The sequence below is a fragment of the Macrotis lagotis genome, chromosome 7, assembly GCF_037893015.1.
Source record: "Macrotis lagotis isolate mMagLag1 chromosome 7, bilby.v1.9.chrom.fasta, whole genome shotgun sequence".
Lineage (NCBI taxonomy): Eukaryota > Metazoa > Chordata > Mammalia > Peramelemorphia > Peramelidae > Macrotis > Macrotis lagotis.
The window spans coordinates 109,427,059-109,441,484 of record NC_133664.1 but is presented as its reverse complement, the minus strand read 5'-3'; the positions used below and the strand labels follow the sequence as shown (position 1 = coordinate 109,441,484).

Genomic DNA, 14,426 nt, shown 5'->3' with positions numbered 1-14,426 from the left:
CCATCTGTATCCAGAGAAAGAATTATGGACTTTGAACAAAGACCAAAGACTATTACCATCAAATTAGAAGGAGCATATGTAGACAATGCACAAGAGAGAGTTGAATTTGAAGCTATAATATATATTGTAAAAATGGAGTCAATGGGTGAAAGGGAAATGTACTGGGAGTAAGAGAAATCTGATTTAATTTGTGTGAGAAATGTTTTGTAATTGTTTTCAAAAAGTTTCTGAATCTGCCTTGGCAAATAGAGTCCCGGGTATTTTATATTGCCTGAAGTTACTTTGAAGGGGATTTCTCTTTCTAGCTCTTTCTGCTGTATCTTGCTATTCATATATAGAAATGTTGAGGATTTATGAGGGTTTATTTTATATCTTGCTAATTATTTCTAGTAGTTTTTTAGATGACTTTTGGGGATTCTCTAGGTATGCCATCATTTCATCTGCAAAGAGTGAGAGTGTTGTCTCCTCCTTCCCTATTCTAATTCCTTCAATTTCTTTTTCTTCTCTTATTGCTGAGGCTAACGTTTCTAATACAATATTGAATAAAAGTGGTGATAATGGGCCTCCTTGTTTCACCCCTGGTTTTATTGGGAATGCCTCAAACCTATCCATTTTATATATATATATATATATACATATATATATATATATATATATACATACATATATCTATATATGTACATATATATATATATATATATACATATATATATATATATAATGCTTGTTGATGGTTTCATATAGATACTGCTTATTATTCTAAGGAACAAACCATTTATTCCTACACTCTCTAGTGTTTTTAGTAGGAATGGGTGCTGTATTTTATCAAAAATTTTTTCACCATCTTTTGATATGATTACATAATTTCTGATAGGTATGTTATTGATATAATTAATTATACTAACAGTTTTCCTAATATTGAACCAACCCTGCATTCCTAGGATAAATTCTACTTGATCATAATGTATTATCCCATTGATAACTTGTTGTAATCGTTTTGCTAAGATTTTATTTAAGATTTTTGTATCTATATTCATCAGAGAGATAGGTCTATAATTTTATTTCTGTTTTACTTCTTCCTGGTTTAGATATCAGCACCATATTGGTGTCATAGAAAGAGTTAGGCAGAGTTCCATCTTCACCTATTTTTCCAAAGAGTTTATATAGAATTGGAACCAATTGTTCCTTAAATGTTTGATAGAATTCATGTGAGATTTTTCTTAGGGAGTTCAATAATTGGCTTGTTGAATTTCTTTTTCTGAAATAGGGTTACTTAGGTATTTAATATGGGCAACTTATATATTTTTAAATATTCATCCATTTCACTAAGATTGTCAAATTTATTGACATAGAGTTGGGCAAAATAATTACAAATTATTACTTTAATTTTCCTCTCATTGGTGGTGAGTTCACCTTTTTTCATTTATGATACTAGCAATTTGGTTTTCTTCTTTTTTTTAATCAAATTGACCAGAGGTTTATCAGTTTTATTGTTTTTTTCATAAAACCAGCTCTTGGTTTTATTTATTAGTTCTTTAGTTTTCTTGCTTTTGATTTTAATTTCTCCTTAAATTTTTAGAATTTCTAATTTGGTATTTAATTGGGGGGGTTAATTTGTTCTTTCTCTCATCTTTTAATTGCATATTTAGTTCATTGATTTCTTCTTTCTCTAATTTATTCATGTAACCATTTAAAGATATGATGTATCCCCTGACAGCTGCCTTGAGTGTATCTCATAGGTTTTGCTATGTTGTATCATTATTGTCATTATCTAGGATGAAATAATTCTTTCTATAATTTGTTGCTTGATCCACTCATTCTTTAAAATGAGGTTATTTAGTTTCCAATGAGTTCTGGGTCTATCTCTACCTGGCCCAGTATTGCCTATGGGTTTTATTGCATTATGATCTGAGAAAGATGTGTTCACTATTTCTGCCTTTCTGCAATTGATCATTAAGTTTTTATGCCCTAGTACATAGTCAGTTTTTGTGTATGTGCCATGTATTGCAGGGAAAAAAAAGTATATTCCTTTCCTGCAATACATGGCACATACACAAAAACTCAATTTCCTCCATAAGTCTATCATATCTAGGTTTTCTAACAATCTGTTTACCTCCTTAACTTCCTTCTTGTTTATGATTCAATTTATTTGAGAGTGGGAGGTTGAGGTCTCCCACTAGTAGAATTTTGCTATGTCTTTCTGTAGCACTTTCAACTTCTCCTCTAATAATTTGGATACTATATGATTGGGTGTATACATATTTAGTATTGCAATTGCTTCATTGTCTATGTTACCTTTTAGGAGGATATAGTTTTCTTTCTTATCCCTTTTAATGCTATCTATTTTTGCAGCTGCTTTGTCTGAGATAAGGATTGCTACCCCTGCTTTTTCACTTCAGTTGAAGCTAAATATATTTTGCTACAACCTTTTACCTTTATTCTATATGTATCTCTCTGCTTCAAATGAGTTTTTTTAGGTTGTTTTTTTTTGCAAGGCAAATGGGGTTAAGTGGCTTGCCCAAGGCCACACAGCTAGGTAATTATTAAGTGTCTGAGGCTGGATTTGAACTCAGGTACTCCTGACTCCAGGGCTTTATCCACTGCGCCACCTAGCCACCCCTCAAATGAGTTTCTTGGTTCTCACCTCCTTCCTTCTTCCCCTCAATTACAATAGTTCTGTATCTCTTGATGTAATGAGATTTACCTCCCTTCTCCTTACTGGCCCCTTTTTTAAGGAGGTATTGTTTTTAAATCATTCTGTCTGAGTCACAGAAAAGTTATGAGTGTCCATCACTTCTGGCTATGTACATTTTCTCTAAGAGAGTTAACAATTCTCAAAAGTTATGAGACTCTTTCTCCCAAGTGGGTATATAGCCAGTTTCATCTTATTGTATAACAGTCTTGCTTTTTTTCTGCCTTTTCATGTGTCTCTTGAGTCTCCTGATGTCCAAATTTTCTATTTAGTTCTGGTCTTTTCATTATGAAATCTTAGAAGTCTCCCCATTTCATTAAATGTCCATCTTTTTCCCTGGAAGAGAATGTTCAGGTTTGCTGGGTAGTAGATTCTTGGATGCATGCCAAGCTCCCTTGCTCTTCAGAATATCTCCTTTCAGGCCCTTCAATCCCTTAATTTTGCTGTGGCCAGGTTGTAGGTAATCCTTATTGTGACTCCTTGTTATTTAAATTTTTTTCTTTCTGGCTGCTTGCAGGATTTTTTCTTTTATCTGATAGTCCTGGAATTTGGCCACAATGTTCCTTGGTGTTTTCATTTAGGATCACTTTCTGGAGGGGATCAATGTATTCTTTCAGTAACTATTTTGCCCTCTGGTTCCATGATATCAGGGCAACTTTCCATCACTAAATCCTGCAATATTAAGTCCAGGCTTTTTTTCCTCTTCATTGTTCTCAGGAAGGCCAATAATTCCCAGATTCTCCCTTCTCCATCGATTTTCAAGGTCAGTGGTTTTGCTGATGAGGTATTTTATATTTTTTCCTATTTTTTCAATCTTTTGGTTTTAACACAATCTTGTTGTCTCATGAAGTCATTAGTTTCCACCAATTCCATTCTTTTTTTAAAAGATTTTTCTTCATCTTTTGCAACTCCTTTTCCAATTGATCCATTTTATTTTCCAAGGACTTTTCTATTTTCCCAAATGTAGTTTTCTTTTTTTTTCTTTTAGTATTTTTTTTTTGCAAGGCAGTGGGGTTAAGTGGCTTGCCCAAGGCCACACAGCTAGGTAATTATTAAGTGTCTGAGACTGGATTTGAACCCAGGTACTCCTGACTCCAGGGCCGGTGCTGTATCCACTGTGCCACCTAGCCGCCCCCCCAGAAGTAGTTTTGAGTGAATCATTTCCTTTTTGCAATTGCTCAATTGAGGGTTTGAGAGAATCATTTTCTTTTTGCATTTGCCCCATTGAAGATCTGAGTTATTCTCATTTTGTATTTGTCCAATTGTTTTTTCCAAGGATGCTGCATGATGTTAATTTTCTCTTGAGTTTCTTTTGCCAATTTTTCCAATTGATTTTTAAACTCCTTCCTGATTTCTTCAAGGAAGTCTTTCTGGGCTGGACACCAATTCATAATCTCCTTAGAACTGCTAGATCTCTCTGGGTTAGGATCTGTCTCTTCTAAGTATTTCTCCTTGGGGCCCCCCTTTACTCTGGCCTTTTTTCATCTTGTGTTTGGGGGGAGAGGGGAGCTGGCTCTCCGAGGTTTGCTTTTGAGGATTCTAGAGGCTTTGTTCATTGGCTTAGTAATTCCAAGGGCCAGTCATTGGAGGATGCTGGTTGCTTTCTCTGGAGTGAGGTTCTCAGCAGCAGGGTCTGAGTTGAACTTGAAAACTGGACAGGGCCCTGAGGGAGGGAGTTAATCTCTTCTGTTGAGTGAGCTCTGCTACCCTGAGGGGGTGGGGGTGGGGGGTTGTTTATTGTTTGTTCTGAGCAAAGGGTTCTGCCAAAGTATGGAGCTCAGGTCCCGGGCCCTGCTGGTTGTTCTCCAGGCATGTTCTGAAACTCTGTGCTGGAACTCACCCTCCCGTAGCTCTTCTCCCCCTGGCCAAAGACTCCACAGCTAAAGTTGGATGTTGAACCCACCACTCACCGAAGTCTCCACGGCTGAGGCTGACCCTTTGGCCTCCCCCAGCTCCTGTCCCCAGCTGTTATTCCTAGTGCTAATCCTCTGTTCTCCTTTCCTGGTTTACCCACTGTCCCCTGAGACATACCTTCTTAGTAGGTGATCTTCTCCTAGGTTCTCTTTCTGGGTTTTGTTGATCAGATTTTTATTAAGAGGTTTCTCTCATGTTATTTCTGAGGGGAAAGAGAGCACTCTCACAGTGTCTGTCTTCTCTCTGCCATCTTGGCTGGAAACTCTGTTTTCATTCTTGAAAAAGACCACAATCTCTGGGAAGTGATGCCATGATTTTTACTTGAATTGGATTTGAGTGAGGAGATGCTGTGCAATGTCACCAGCCTCACTTTCTCCTCCAGAGCCATCTGGGACCAGTGAACTGATATGGTTCAGGATGATTGCAGTTGGCCCTGGATGTATGTTGAGTCCCTTTCTGGACTCCCTTAACCTTTCCCCAAGTGAACAGTACTCCCACACACAACAGTCCCTAATAGATATGAGGCAAGCAGGGTTTAGTGACTTGCCCAAAGTCACACAGCTAGTAAATGGCAAGTGTCTAAAGTTGGATTTGAACTCAGTTCCTATTGACTTCAGGGCCAGTGCTCTATCCACTGCACCACCTTAGCTGCTCTAAAATGACTGAGCAGGGATTTATTGGCAGAATACTAAAGGGTGAAAGGACTGGCTGTCACAGTGACAACAAAGATTTAGGAAGAATAAGACATGGGGATAAATATAATCATAGGAGGTTATAGTCAGATAAAAAGAATTTTAGAGTTCCTGAGCAAGGAAGTAAAACAATTGAGGAATGATATTACGTGTGTGTGTGTGTGTGTGTGTGTGTGTGTGTGTGTGTGTGTGTGCCCTTTACACTAGAGTGTTTCACTAATATCAGCAACTATATTCTAAATTTTTTTCTAATCCACTACAGCATCTAGCCAGCTATCATCATTCCTTGCCTATAAAAAAGCACCCAACGAATACATATTATATTGAATTGACTTTATAAGCATTGTTTCAAGTATACTCCTACCAACATTGTAACTATTATCTGATTTTAATGTGATACATATGATTATGAAAGCTCCACATTATATTAAGTTGCAATTCAGTACCACCGAACCTGTTATGAATTTCGTTACTTATATTTCCTTTTTGAAGGATGGGCTTTGGAGGGACCAAAAATCTGAAGGACAGTAAAGTCAATTTCAGAACCTAGTTTAATCTTCATATCCAATCATAACTAGACAAAGCAACACCTTGGAACCATTTTGTTTGGGGAATAACAATAAAATCCTCAAGTTGTAAATTACATAATTCTCAGTTGAAGATGATGCAAATTTTCTTTCTTATTCATATCTTCTCTTATACATACATATACATATCTTCTCATAGAAAAATCATCAAATTTTAACATCTATTAAGATAAGACATACAGGATGTTACCTAGATCATAGGATGATACAGTAGAAAAAGTACTAGCTTTGTAATTAGTTCCTGCTGTCCCACTGACAATATTTTACTCTCCTATCCTCAAATAAGGAAATTAGATTAAATGATCTCTAAGATCCCTTTTATTTCTAAATTACCTTCTAAATAGTATTTGGATTTACTTACCTTTTCTCAATGTATACTTTTTTTAAAGAACTGTTTTAATAGTCACATGGGAGTTGTATTTTTAATTGAGTATATTAAATTTATAACTATGTCCATATTAATCACTAGAATTTATAGATCGCTTTAGGAGAAAAGTATAATATAAATGGAGTTTTTTTAATAAAACATATAGAATGAACTTGATACTCTAAGAATCTTTACAGATCTGAATCTCAACATCCAAGTATCCAGTCAGTAATATTAGTATTTTACTATTTACTTGGAAAATCAGTTATGTGGCATTTATAATGTAGTCTAAATATGAAATTTAAATTTCATTGTTTATGATTATTATAAAGTTTAGTGCCTATGATACAGTACCTTTTTATGACTGGAATGGCTAGATATATTAGTATCACTTTAAAAGAAGATTTCAAAAAATTTCTGTGTTTTCTAGTTTGCAACCTGAAGCAGCAGGTATTGCTGTAATCTGGAAAAGTATTTGGCATTAACAACTATTAGGAGAATGGCTTCCTTGTTTTCCAATATTGATTTGATGACCATTGAGGCATAAGAAAATACAAAATAAATTGTCAGAGGCATCAAGTAGTGAAATGTCCTTTCCTCAGGGGCAGAGCATCCCTAGTGTTTGGCACAGTGCTGATGTAGTATGCCATACATTCAACACTAGTTAGCCACAAGGACACAGAATGAATATCAGCAGCAAAAGTTTCCTTGTGGATTTCCTCCCCTATTATCGCATAAAAAAAATATTGATCAAATACAAAGATCCTATTATGACAGGAATTAAAATTTGGTTTTGACATCATGAATATGACTAGTAGTGTCAGAACTGGTACTTAACTCAAATTTGATGCCTCAGGTCTCTATCCATTATATTACATCATCTTCGGTCTCCCACATCACTTCAGGAAGACAACTAAATTGTGATCAGTGTGATAAGCGTGTCTTTCATCAGGGGATATAATAAAAATTGATCTACCTATAGTCTATAAAAAAGACAACTGGTGAGTATTCATTTACCTTGACAATGATGAATTTTTACTTTTAATTATTAATCAGGTATAAGTTATTTAGATAGAAATTTGCCTAAAATGAAGAGAAATACTTCATTGTACTTTGACCTCTTTGTTCTAATTTTATACTTGGCAAATAGCCTTCTGATCAATAATTCAGTTTCCTATGGAGTGCCCTCTTCAGGTGACTAGTTCTAGTTCTCAGAATAAATCTCTCAGTAAATTAACTATTTTTAATCACAACCTTGTTCATTTATTTAAGATTAGCTCCTGTGGGGCGGCTAGGTGGCGCAGTGGATAAAGCACCAGCTCTGGAGTCAGGAGTACCTGGGTTCAAATACAGTCTCAGACAATAATTACCTAGCTGTGTGGCCTTGGGCGAGCCACTTAACCCCATTTGCCTTGCAAAAAACCCCTAAAAAACAAAGCCAAAAGAAAAAGATTAGCTCCCTTGAACCTAATAATCTTTGCTGGATAAAACAATAAGTTTCTCAGCTTGCTAAATTAGACTACACCTGCTAAGTCAAAATGAACCCATTTTATCCCTACCAAAGTTTATCTACCTGGAAAAAGCAAAAAGTTTTTTTTTGTTATTTATTTTTTGTTTGCTTGTGTTATAGAGAAACAAATATAAAGGAATAGAGTTGTGTTATAGAGAAGCAAATATAAAGGAATGGGGCAGCTTAGTGGTACAATGGACAGAACACTAGCCCTGGAGTCAGGAACATAAGTTCAGATCCAGGTTCTGACATTGGAGAGTAAGGAAAATGTGGAGTGAGCAGACTCCATTGCATTTATCAGTGAAAATTTTTTTTTTAAGTATCTAGGAATAGTTTCTACAAAATTGTGGTGGCCAAAGTTGGACTACAAGAAATAAAACAATGGGGTCAGCACATTTGAGGAGTTTAGAAACAAAAGAACAAACATAAATCACAGAAAAAGTAACTGGCTCTAAGGAAAAGTTATGTTTGTTTTTAAGTTGGGGAAATCTGAAGTGTGTTTGAAGGGTGGGGGAAAAGAATCTATAGAAAGGGAAAAGAGAAAGGAAATACTTTGTTAATACTGGGAATAGTGCTGGAGATGAAGCATATGCTCTAAAATATAAATTATAATGGTTAGTGTTGAGAAAAATCTTTTATTTTTGAAGTTGGTTTAAAGGATCAGAAAATGAAATAGAGAAGTAATGCTTGGGTGGACACAGGCTATACACACACACACATACACACATATAGAGAGAGAGCTAAAGATATATAGATATAGATATCAACATTGCCTGCTTCATAATGAAATACTTGCCCTCAAGGAGCTTACATAAAATAAAAGAACCACTTGATCTTAAAACAGAGGTTCTGGAATGAGAGCCTGAGATTTCAGGGGCTGAGGGAATTTCTATTGTACACTCAGAATAGTATAAGATAGAATGAGAAGAGGGAAAGCATCTAGTTCAATGTTTAGAAGAGAAAAAAATATTCATTTCATTGGAATGAGTCCTGGTTTGATGCCAAATGATCTGTATTCAAATCCTAGCTTTGCTATGTAGTATCTGTGACTTTGGGCAAGTCACTTCTTGTGTCTGGGTCTCAGGGCTTTATAAAACAAAATGTTTGGTCCAGTGATCTCTAAAGTTCCTTCCAGCTATAAATCCTCTAAGTACTAAATACATATAGGACTACATAAAAAGAGTCAGCAGTGTGATATGGCAACTGATCTTTGGTTGCACTAATTCCTTTGTATGATGTTCAGAACGAGGGAGTCAATAATCAATGCTGTCCCCCAAAAAACCAGTCTAACCATGGCCAACTCTTGTCACCTTGCCCCTGGACTATTCAACTCTTTATTGGCAAAGTTTATCAGAAGAAAGGGAGAGAGGTACTGTGTAAAAAATGCTAACCTAATATAAAACACTCTTATCAGTATAGTGAAAACTACAATGACATTTACATATATCACATGAATTTTGACTTTAAGGGATTTACTACTGCCGAGAAAAAAGAGGTACCCATAATAAAACTAACAATATATTGTAGTATACATTATTGGGTTTTAATTCAACTCTAATGGGGGGGTTAGTCTGCTGTCTAAATATTCAATTACTTAAGATTTTCTACTAATTTTTAATTTACATATCATTTTGGGGAATGTAAATCTCACATAAAGGCATCTGGGTTAGGAAGGAAGCAGCACAATTTGGGGGGGGTGATTTGCTAGCATTCCTTATTCTTTTAAGTTTTAAACTTGTTGTGATGATTTAGGTTATTATGGAAACCAGAAGAGGTGTGGCTGAGAGGAGAGGTAGTGGAAAGAGGAATTGGAAGCCAAAGTTCTCACATCATCTTCAAATCTGAAGCACTTTTCTCACTTATTCCATGATTCCCAACTTGATTAATCAATTTACCAGTTCCAAACTTAAATGTTAATATAAAAATCTGTAAATGGAAAAATAGACAAATTTTAACATTATTAAAATTTATTCCTGTAGTAACATCTTTTTAAAAGTTCCAAATGAAATTATTTTGGCATATGAAATGTTAAAAAAGGGAATATATTCAATATGTTTTACATATCACATCAGCATACTGTAACAGAAAGGGTTACAAACTGCAGATTTTTAATTTGGTTGGCTTGGATCTATCCCCGCAATGACGTGTTCATTCTGTTTTAATGTTTTTAGCTGGGTATTTAATGATTAATATACTTATAAGATTAACATAAGACTAATATTATTAATATACTTATAATCCAAGAGATACACAGTTACATATATATAGAATATCAGCATAGATTAAGGAAAAAGGAAAGATAAGAGATAAAAGAAAGATTACCCATCTGAGGAGGCTGCAACACCTGGAAATTTAGTTGGCTGAGTAAGTCGAGTCAAAACACAGCCTCCAGGGTCTCGATTGGGAATGTCCCTTCAGCGGAGTATCCTCTCTGAAGGGGTAAAAAAAAAACCCACTTTCCTAAGAAAGACTTCTTATAGTCTCACAATAATGGCACAGGTCCAAGGGTTTTACAAGACTGAAACCAATGATCTCGAGTTTTGGTAAAACATCCTCAGATTCTGAGTATAATTAATTTTCCCCAGGTGTCTTAAGGTAAACACCTAGGGATGGACCAAGTCCCCAGGTGTGGACCCCAAAATATGTTTACTAGAAATGTGCCCCAGTATTCCCTTCCCCCAGAACCTGCCTTGATAAATAATGCTTTGATTCAGTGTACTCAGGAAATTCCTTCTCCTTGGACCATGATGGCTGATAGGAAGATCTCACCCTTCATCCTTCATATTCTTAGTATACTTTCACATAGGCACTTAATAAATGTCTGAAGATGAGTAATAACAGACTTTTTTTTGAGCTGATCAGAAAATACACTTTTTTTCAGTGAAGAAAAAAAGATGAACTTACATGTTTTTGTTCTTGGAGGTAATGGCCTGTGTAGCTGCTTTTGCCATTTCTGGTTGTAGATGGGTATACAGATTATCCTTTTCCACAAACCCACCCCTCTTCTTGTCTTCCCAATTTTTATTGAAGATAACATATACTTCTGGTCACCCAGATTTATAATTCAAGAGTGATCTTGTTGACTCTGTATCCATATTTCTCATATCCATCCCTTTCTCTTCATTCCTAAGTCCCACTCACTAAAATTTGTCTTCATTATTTCTGCCTTTACTTGACAATAATCTCTAGTCTCTTTCCTCTCCAATCCATCCTTTGTAGAGCTGTCAAAGTGATATTTTTACAGAATAAACTTTCCAGCCTTAATGCAGATGCATGCTTATCCTGTACAAATGTGAGGCCAGCCAGTCTGGCCTTTAGTGGTATTCTCTACACAAAACCATCACTCGGGCTGTCCCCCATGGCTGTACTCCCTCATTTATATTTCTCACAATCCCCAGCCTCCCTATAAGTTCATGAAAGCCATTTCTGATCTTCCCATATGCTAACGCCTCTGTCTTCCTAAAATTACCTTGTATTTATTTTGTATGTGTTTAATAATTTCAGTAATAGTAAGGAATACCTACCATGTGCCAGCTCCCATGCTTAAGGGCTCTACAGATATGTAAAATATAATTTGATCCTCCAAACCACCCTGAAAATGTAGGTGCTTTTATCTTGTTTTATAAAAATGGAGGTAGAGATGAAGTGATTTACCCAAAGTCACAACTAGTTAAGTATCTGAGAGCACATTTGAAGTTAGGTCTTCTAGACTCCAAGCCCAGGGTTCTATTCACTGGTTACTTGCATACTTATTATCTTCCAACAGACTACAATCCTTGAAAATGGGGACATCTGGGGCAGCTAGGTGGATAGCACTGGCCTTGGGGTCAGGAAGACCTGATTCAAATCCAGCCTCAGACAGTTAAAAATTATCTAGTTGTGTGACCCTTGGGCAAGTCACTTAACCCTATTGCCTTGGAATAACCAAAAAAAAATTCAGAAAAAGTAATGATTTAAACGAAATCCTAATTGGCTTTCCAAGTTTATTAAAGTTACCATGTCCAATCCCTACTTTTCTGCTTTTTTCTCCACATCTCTCCTTTTCCATTCCTTTCCCCATAGTACTTTTTTAAGGCAATGGGGTTAAGTGACTTGCCCAAGGTCACACAGCTAGCTAATTATTAAGTGTCTGAGGCTGGATTTGAATTTAGGTTCTCCTCCAGGGCCAGTGTTCTATCTATCCACTAGCTGCCCTAGCACTCTCTTTTCAAAAAGCTTCAGTGGTCCCTTTCTCCAATCTGACAAAGGTCATCCTTTCCATTTTGGCCTTTCCCTACTATCAGGAGGATTTACTAAGTGCAATCAAAACCACAGGTGATACACACTTTCCTCCTTCCCTATGAGGGTATTTTGTCTTCTGGAATTTCCTGCTGTCTCTTAATCCAATTTATCCTTTTAGGCTAGCTCAGGCACTCTCTAACGTTTCTCTGGTAGTAGAATGATAGTCTGGCTGAGTGTTTATTGCATTTATAGGCAAACTGTATTTCATAATTGCTAACAAAGTGATGTACAAATATATGTGAGCCTCACAGTCACTTGAGGAAGTAGGTGCTACTACTTTAATTTTGCAGATTATCAAACTGAGTCACATATCTGAAGCTACGTTTGAATTCAAGGTCTTCCTGACTGGAGGTCCATTAGCTCTATCCCCTGTACCATCTAGCTACCTTTGTTAACTGGAATTGTTCTTACTGTTTCAATTAAATGTAACAAACATTTAAGTGTCTGCTATGCGTAGGGAGTAGGCACTAGTGATACAAAGACATACTGGAAAAAAAAAATTTTTCTCAAGACACTTTTGCTGACTTAATTTTTGGCAATCTTGTCTAAATTTATCAACTCTCATTTTCTATATTCTGCAGTCCCAGAACATAGATTTTTAATGAACGTCAACAAAATAACTTTGATAATAACAAGATTAGTCAGGGTGAATGGAGCAGCCAGGAGCAGGGTTAGAGTTGCAAAGGGAGCAGAGAATGGAGCTATTGTGTAGCATATTGGATCAAATACTAGTCATACTTCCCCTGTCTGGCTTGGAGAACAACAAAAGTGACAAAGATGAAAAGAGCAGTGTTTGATTAAAAAAAAAAGAGAGAGAAGAAAAATCTGATTTTAAAGGACAGTCAAAGTCATTCACAATATAGTTTTTTGAATTTATTTTCAATGTGTATCTTCATATATACTTTCCTATTTAACGATTTAGTTTTAGTTCAACCGGTATGTTTCTTTTTAATTTAATTTTGCTTTTTTTTTTTAGTGACACGCCAAGATAGTTCGCAACAACTCCACATTTCTCCGCCGCCCCCCTCACCCGCCGCTACAAGTTTCCGGCAGGCCTTTCTCCGCGGTGGTCTCGCCGCTTCGCCCCCGCAACCTCCGCGGCTACTCTCCAGTTAGTTTGTAACACTTCCCCACAGGGTTACACAGTAGCCGAGCCGAGCCCCGGCCGCCCGCCCCGGGCCAGGGCTCCCTAGGCCTCCACTCCGGGCCCGGCTCGCGAGGGAGCCGAAGCCTCTGGGTCTCCGGACCCGCCGGGAGCTGTTAGTCCAGCGGCATCCCCGGGGCTAGGCCCGGTCCAAGCGGGCCGGCGGGGCTTTACTTACTCTGCACTCGGGCTAAGCCCCGGCACGCGCTCCTTGGTTAAGACTCGAGCGGAGCGGCCAGAGCCCGGGGCCAGAAAGCCACGAAGTCCTCCGGGGTCGGAGGAGGAAACGAGCCCCGAGGGCAGCGCCTGCCCCAGTCCGCGCAAACCGGAACCCTCGCGAGAGCTGCGCGAGGGCAGGGGAAGCCGCGGGCGCGCGCCCCAGAGCCGTTAGCGTGGAACGCCTCCCCGGCGGGGGCGGGCGGAGGGGCTGCGGTTGGACGCCGGTTGGTGGAGACCCCGCGGGAAACGAGTGAGCGCGAGCAGCGTGCGCGCTCCCGTAGGCGGCGGCGGTGGCGGCGAGCGGCGGCGTCAGCTCCTGGGGGGGGAGGGTTGACGGCTTTTGTAGGGTGGCGGCGGCGGCGGCGCCTTCCCGTTTGGCCCGTGCCGCTTCCATTGCGGGAGCCGGACCGAGTGTGACAGAGCCAGGGCCGGGAGAGGGGGCCGCCTTCTGCTCCGGCACATCGGCGTGAGGAGAAGCCGCCGCCCGGGCTCCGTCCGTGCCCCGGTCCCCTGCCCCCTCACCGCACGCCCGGAGGAAGCGGCGGCATCATCTCCTCGCCCTCCCCTTCCCCTCCCCCGCCCCCCGGCCCCCGGCGGTCCGGCCCAGGCCCCGACTCTGCCCTCTCCCCGCCCGATCGCTCGCTCACTACGCCGCCGCCACTGCCGCCGCCGCCATGTCGGCGCAGGCCCAGATGCGTGCTATGCTGGACCAGCTGATGGGCACTTCTCGGGACGGTAAGCCGCAGCCAGAGCCCCGGGGCCGGGGGTGAGGGATCCGGGCGGAGCTGGGGAGTGCATGGGGAAAGGGGGAGGGGAGGAAGGCGAGCGAGCCAGCGGCATCTCGGCCCCGACCTGCCCAGTGTGCCGGACGGCGGAACGGGAGCCGCAGATTGGTAGCACGAGCTCCACCGCTCTCCCTTCCCCACCAATCCGGGGCCGGGGGGCGGGCCCGAGGGTGGCGATTCCGACGATTGGCGGGAGCTGCTACCAATAGCACCAGGCGGGGTCGGGCCCGGCAGG

At 39.4% G+C, this 14,426-nt stretch overlaps 1 protein-coding gene across 2 annotated transcripts in view; it reads left to right on the top strand.

Moving 5' to 3' along the window:
• The first annotated feature begins 13,765 nt into the window (after window positions 1-13,765).
• The window catches only part of LUC7L2 (LUC7 like 2, pre-mRNA splicing factor), a 62,315-nt gene continuing 61,654 nt past the window's right edge, over window positions 13,766-14,426 (top strand). Inside the window, exon 1 of one of the 2 annotated variants that reach the window (XM_074193580.1) lies at window positions 13,766-14,141. Coding sequence is in view for 1 of the 2 variants with exons in the window: in XM_074193579.1 (XP_074049680.1) it covers window positions 14,081-14,141 (61 nt within the window). In the remaining variant the exon portion in view is untranslated. The remainder of the gene's footprint in view (window positions 14,142-14,426) is intronic. The other variant, XM_074193579.1, reaches the window with a different exon arrangement.